At 43.8% G+C, this 7,063-nt stretch overlaps 1 protein-coding gene across 1 annotated transcript in view; it reads left to right on the plus strand.

The window, feature by feature from the left end:
* The window catches only part of chchd6a (coiled-coil-helix-coiled-coil-helix domain containing 6a), a 73,155-nt gene extending 69,266 nt beyond the window's left edge, over window positions 1-3,889 (plus strand). Inside the window, exon 8 of the mRNA XM_080763413.1 lies at window positions 2,351-3,889. Within this exon, the coding sequence (XP_080619539.1) occupies window positions 2,351-2,374 (24 nt within the window). The 3' untranslated portion in view covers window positions 2,375-3,889. The remainder of the gene's footprint in view (window positions 1-2,350) is intronic.
* The last annotated feature ends 3,174 nt before the right edge of the window (window positions 3,890-7,063 follow it).

A 7,063-nucleotide genomic window follows, 5' to 3' on the forward strand; every position in this document is an offset into this window, starting at 1 on the left:
AAAGAAACGTCATATTTATATAGTGTGTTTTATATAACCGCAGTATAATATGGTTTAAGAACGTGCTCACGTGGGTCGTTGTCAAGAGTGGTAGAGAAATGAAATGCGTATTGTATAACAATTTTGGAGGCTTTCCTAAGCACAGTCATAGTCAATAGTGCTGACAACACGCTGACTTGAATAGTACCAATAGTCTGGAATGTTGAGAGAAATGTTGCTGAAGACAGAACGCGTTGTCGTATATAGCCCAGGTGTTGTTTAATGAGGAGGCAGGTTCATGGGAAGTGCAGCAACAACTGCATGATGGAGAGAAATGTAAATGTTTGGCGGTAATGAGAAGAGTTTAGAATAAGTGACGTATGCTCAGGGTGCAGGGTGACTGGATATGAAACACACCATTTTTCATCCCTGCAGACAGAAAAGGGACCCGGATTTGTAACCATAGATGGCAACTAGTGAATATGATTGTGGGGTTTCAAGACATGAAAGCTTATAATATACTGTAGCTTGTTGTTTTCCTCATATTTTCCCTGAGGCAGTGCATTTCACCCAGAAATCCTAGGCTTCTGAACATCAAATCACTTTCCATGAGTACAAATTCATATTTTCATCACCTAATACCTTTTTATGTTCAATGACCCATTAGGCCACAGGCCCTCATTTGATATGGTTGTTTATCTCCACATGTTAATTTAAAGACGTAGGGAAATAAGTTTCACTCTGAAACGAAGCGGTGTGTTTTTGAACCAATCAGAACGTCTCATCCCTCCAGGCTATGGGACGTATAGCTCCGCTACATGCACATGCTCGACACGTGCAACGTGCGTTGAGTTTGTTTGTTTACATGTCACAGAGAGACGGGCAGCAACGCTTGAGTTTGTTTGTTTACATGTCACAGAGAGACGGGCAGCAACGCTTGAGTTTGTTTGTTTACATGTCACAGAGAGACGGGCAGCAACGCTTGTGGCTTATTTCTAACCCATAAAGTTTTCAGATACATATTTTACTGTGCTGATTAAAGGGACCATGACGTTAAAAAAAACGTGTAATTATCTAATTATTTTTAGATCTTCTGAGCTCAAATGCACCCAAAAAACCTGAACTTTTAACATTCAGTAGATTTGGTGGTCTGGGGTTTTCTGGCTTAAACAAGTGCTCTGATTTGCCTGTGTGGACTGTGAAGTAAGAGTCCACAAATCCCATATATGATATAAGAATTTGCCAGCAGATGTTGAGGGATTTTTTTGCCTGTTTCCATTGCAACTCAAATGGCAGAACACCCCAGAAAAACCCCAGGCCACAGAAATTCCACTGAATGTTCAAAGTTCAGGTTGTGTGGGTGTAATTGAGGTGATAAAATAAAGTTAGCTGATCTATCAGCTCACAGTTTGTCGCTAAGGTCCATGTGGTTAACACCATCAGGGACCATGGCGTAAATCACAGTCAAGTTCAAGTGCACGGTCATGTGCCCGAGATGGAGATTGATAATCTCCGTCAAATTAGTGCTATGAAAACTGATGGGCACATTTTATTAATGGATTAAATAGGCCCGGCCCCTCAAGGTGTTAATATGTACAGTAAGCCTACATACTTTCTCACATGTATAGTTGACTTGCATTCAAAGAATTTCAAGTGATGGAGAGGTAGTCCGTATAGAGACTGCATTTATATCGAGACCATACACAACATTCTGTCCCTTTGCTGGCTTCTGGCTCAATCCGGGATGAAATAACAGACTCATCGCCACAAATAAGGCCAAGAAACCCTGCCTGATTGTTACCTTTCTTGACAAGCGGTGATTAAATGTACCTCTGAAGTGTCTTGATGAAGTATAGCCTGAGTGTTCTGCAGCGGTGAAGAGGCTGGAGCTGACCCACCTCTCTCAATTAACTCATAATCACTGATATTACAGCCCTGTGACCTTTCACTGCGCGCGCGCGCACACACACACACACACACACACACGCACACACACAGACACTCATCGTGCGTTATAAACACACGCTCCTACTTTCAACGCACATGCACACACTTTGATCATTTCTACCACTACCACACGCGCATTATGAAAACATGCTCTCAACACACATGCGCGCACTTTGATCATTTTCAGACACACACACACACACACACACACACACACACACACACACAGTCACACACACACACACACACACACACACACACACACACACACACACACACACACACACACACACACAAAGCACAGGCAAAGACCCAAATATGCTCCTAGTACTTACTGTAATGCCATCACAAAGGTCAGCGGGCGTAGCAGAAAGAGCAGTGTGTGTGACGGGCGTTTAATCCTCTTGTCTGTGTTTTTCCTCAGAACCTGCTGGTCAACCACGGCTGAGGAGCAGAGAGGGACGACCGGCGTGCCAGGAAGAGGAGGCGCTCCCCTTATCCACCTGCGGCACTACAAACAGACCTTCCTGTTTGGGTTTGATATGCTTGCATACGGTAGAGGCCAGAGTTGAGTTGCTGTTTGCATGCCTTGATCTTTTTTGTTATTTTTTTACGTTTATGTTTTTTTTATTTAGTGCTTTCATATCATACCTATTTATCTGCAGTCGTGGTCCAATTATGATATATATTAATTATTTACCACATACTGTAGCTCCAGCAGCAGCAGGTAGAGAAACGTGTGTTTATGCCCGATTGATACTTAGTTACCCGTGGGTGACGCGCACCGAAAATTGGTGCAGTACTTAGTTTAGACAGTTTTTGGTTTAGACTAGCTGATCTACAAGCTCACATTGTGTCGTGGAGGCGTGCAGAAAAGTGTTGTGAGCTTGTGGATCTGCTTCTTTTGGTGCGCACCACCCACTCACAGCTAGCTATAATTCAAGCCTTAGACTCAGGGGTTTGGCTCAGTGCACTTTTATTTCAGCCATTTACAAAGTAAAGACAAAGGGCCCTATTTTCATCAGTGCTAAACCCCTTATGCCTAAAGTTCTTTGCCGTGGCTTTTTTCACTATTTTGAAAAACAGTTTGACTCCATAAAACGCTTTACCCGCTATTTAATCAAAATTCACATTCTACGCTGCCGAGATTGTTTTATTACCTTTAGAGCATACGCTGAAGTATTTACAGCTTTCAACAACGGAAATCCGTCGGCTTGTTATGATCATCAGCACCAGGCTTGTTATGATCATCAGCACCAGCGGCCATGACAATGCGGAACGAAACCACAGTGCAGAGCAAGTTGTAGTCCAAACAACCTCCCCGTTCACTTGCATTGGGCTCAATTTCCCAGAAGCCCTAGCAGCCCAGATGATGACTTGATTTCCGGTTTCGTCATCATAACGTAACGGCCTCGTCATCAGGTCCCGGATAAATCCGCTGTTTCTTTTTAATTCTTTTAAAACGGCGAATTAAACGCATCAAACAAATGTTGGGTATAGCGTTTTACGCGAGGTGGAACACTGGATTAAATAATTAGCATCTATCAAACTGTTAAAATTGGTCAAATAGCCAACCTACATCAACATTCTTTTTTTCACTGTGAGCTTGTAGATCGGCTACTTGAACTATCCAAAAATGTTTTTCAAAATAGTAAACAAGGCAAAGAAGTTCAGGGATAAGTGGTTTCACACTGACTAAAATATGGGGCCCAAAGTCATTTCTCAATATACTCAACAAGGCCTTTTGCTCATCTAATACGACAGTGAAAGGACATCGACCTTGAATTGAGATAAGACTGATATAGAATGATTGATGATTGTTGAGTTGACTGATTTGTTTTTGCTTTGACTTAGTCAAATCTTCACATATAACAGCAGGTTTAAACTCAGGTAATCCTGTGTGTGTTTAATTTGATCAGAGGTGTATTATTTGTATGATTTCATTAAATCATTACAATGCGGACGTCTGGCTGCGTCTCATTACATGAATGGTAAATGGTGCATTAATAGAGCGTCGCAGTCCCGCCCCCTTTCATGACGACGCTAGGCCCAGGAAATGATTTCCAGTGCAGTATTTATTTAAAGACGGTTACGGCGCGGACAAAGCCAACTCGAGTTGTGACAAATCATGACAACAAACACAATATTTTGGACCAAACAAATAATTACAAAGAAGAAAAACAACAAAAAGAGTGTTTTAACCTGCCGTTTTTTCTTCTTTGTAATTATTTGTTCGGCCCGAAAAATTGTGTTTGTTGTCATGATTTGTCACAACTGGAGTTGGCTTTGTACGAGGCTTAAAAGGTCTTTAAATAAATACTTTTTGAAATGTCTATGAGGAAAATGAACGGGGGAATAATTTCCTGGGCCCTGGTAGGGGGCGGGACTGCGACGCTCTATATAGTACAGCCTTTATCAAAAGGGCTTTTATTGCGTCACAGTAACCATTCACGTGTGTATGTGGAGATCCGCTCGTATAATTCCAACAATTAGTCCAACAATGTGGCTTTGCTTGCCGTTAGTGTTAGGGACAGGGTTGGTAATGGGGCTGACGTGTGTGTGTGTGTGTGTGTGTGTGTGTGTGTGTGTGTGTGTGTGTGTGTGTGTGTGTGTGTGTGTGTACTGTATTGGAAGCTTGCACGCCGCACATCTAACGTCTACTGTAAGTGGCAATGCGATCTGAGTACGAGAGACACACACAAACCCTACATTTTTAACGAACAAAGGCAGTCATAAACCCATAAGTCATGAGGACCCCCAAATGAATGTGTTTAGCTGCGGACCCCCATCTGGAAATATTTTGTGCAAGGACCCCCCCATACAAGATTTGTGTTATGTACTCCACATTTGTTATTTTTAAGATATTTTGAAAATATGAGCTTGATGCTATATTAACTAATGTACCTGGGGAGTGGGGACCCCTCTCTCTGAGAAGCATTTATTTATACTGCACCAGAGACTGTCAATCAGTTGCCCTAAGGACAGCAAATGTTTAACCTCTCTTTGATAGCATTGTGAATTATTTATGCAATTTGCATCCGCATTGATACGTTGCTTTAAGGTTTTTTTCTTTCTTTCAACAAGTTTGACTCGCTTTTCCCTGCACCGAAGGTAATTCTCTCCAATCCCTTTTTTAAATTCCAATCCTTTTTAAATTCCTCTGCAGGCTCTGACTAATTGGTTCGAAGTGAACTACAGATACGTTGGCAATTCAACTTCTGCCACACATGCTTAAGTGTGTAGACGTGTGCGCGCGTGCGGCATGCACACACTGACACACACATGTTAGCAAGTTTGCATCCAATCTTACTAAAAGAAATGACACAGGGGGGGATGGAGGGTGGGGTGCGGTCGGTCACGCAGATGTTGCCACGACAACGGTATGCGAGCGGGGGATGAAAGTGAACAAGTCAGCAGCAGGTGGATGGATGGGGGGGGGAGGAGGGCAGAGTGCTGCTATAGCTCAGCCAGTCATCCTCATTGTCAGGCAGAAACCTTGTGTGTCTTTTTTTGCAAATGCAATTTTTTGTCACACAAACGTAGCAAAACTAGGCCTTTTTTATGAAAGTGAAATTGGTTAGGTGACGTCCATCTGTGGGTTTTATAAATATTGAACCAATGAACCTACGTAACGTACATTGTATCCATCAGAACACAGGTTATTTTTTTCCCCTAAAAAGTTACAGTTTTGGAGATACAGGGTTTCCACACCACGGGTGAAAGGTTCCTCTGACCATGAGAGAGTTGAATGTGAGTGTGAAGAGACTAGAGAGGAGCAGGAAGGAGGTAATGGACAGAGAAAATGAGGGGAGGAGAGAGTGGTCAGAGAGTTGGGGTTGAGCATGACAAGTTCAAAGAACTGCGTCCAACTCAAGCCCCCTGTAAGGCTATCCAACGTTGAAGATGCCACTACCTACTGGCGAAATGTGGAATTGCAGCACTTTAATGGAAGTGGACGGACGTTCATGATGTCACGTGCGTAAGCCCGGACCTCAAAATTGAGGTCTGGGGCTAGGCTAGGCTAAACTTCCGCTCGCTCGAGCCATTGAGTTATAATTATACTTCCGGAAGTCTTCCGGGTGCCACTGAGCAACTTCCACTGAAATGAATAGCGGGGGGGCGGGGCTTATGCTCCAGTTCGGTCTCTATCCTTCTTCATACTCTATGGTCCAACTGCGTCACCGCTCACATTGAACAAAGCCAAGACGCAAGCCAAGCTCTCTGCATGTGCTGATGTGTTTTTGCCTGAGTTACTGTGTACCTGGTTGCACCAAAATTAGCCAATCCACAAGCTCACAATGCGGTAGACATCACATCTGTTGACCACATACGTGTGTGTGTGTGTGGGGGGCGGGTTGTGGGTGCCTCAAGCATGCAAACCCTGATACATTTAATTTCATTTCATTTTTTATTTCGCACATGGTGTATCACAATACAGTACAAATCGTAATAGATAACAATTCATATGTCTTACATAATTAATTTGTCTTTCATACCTATCTGATACATCCATGACGAAAAGGAGCATGCCCACATGCCCACACAGAAGTTTGAACATAAAGCTACAGTGTGTTACTTGAATTCTCCACAGTAGGCCTACATCCGTCTTGGACATGTGTCCATGCGAACACAACTGGTGGTGTTTAGGGGAGGGAAGTCGGGCGACAGTGGCTGATCTTTGTCGCTGTGCCTCACTGCCTGCACCTCCTGCAGGCTGGGCCACCTCCTGCCTGCAACTTTACATTTAAGGAGGGCCAGTGGGACTGTGCAGTTCTGGACAAACTGTGAGTGAGAATGCACTCCACCTGCCTTTTCCCTACACTGCACGAGTCGTGCCGCGTGAAAAGTCTTAACAACCAAACATCTCAACCAACTTGCCGAGCAGCTATGAGAATATTTCCCACCTACAGTATATGGACACATGTCAGACGTGGATTAGCACCCCATTTGAAGGTTTCCTCCCAAGTCGCACAGCTGTCACGTCAGGAGCCAGGAGCGGCTGATTGACCTGTCATCTGGTGCAGCGCCGCAGTTTCACTTCACACAAAAGCCACTTGTGGATTTTTTGGACGGAGGCAATGACAGCATATACCAGTCCTGGCAAAGCCATTCTTGAGGGCTTTGATGTCCCTCGCCC

Source organism: Protomyctophum bolini (assembly GCF_963924005.1).
Source record: "Protomyctophum bolini genome assembly, chromosome: 5".
In the NCBI taxonomy this organism is placed as follows: domain Eukaryota; kingdom Metazoa; phylum Chordata; class Actinopteri; order Myctophiformes; family Myctophidae; genus Protomyctophum; species Protomyctophum bolini.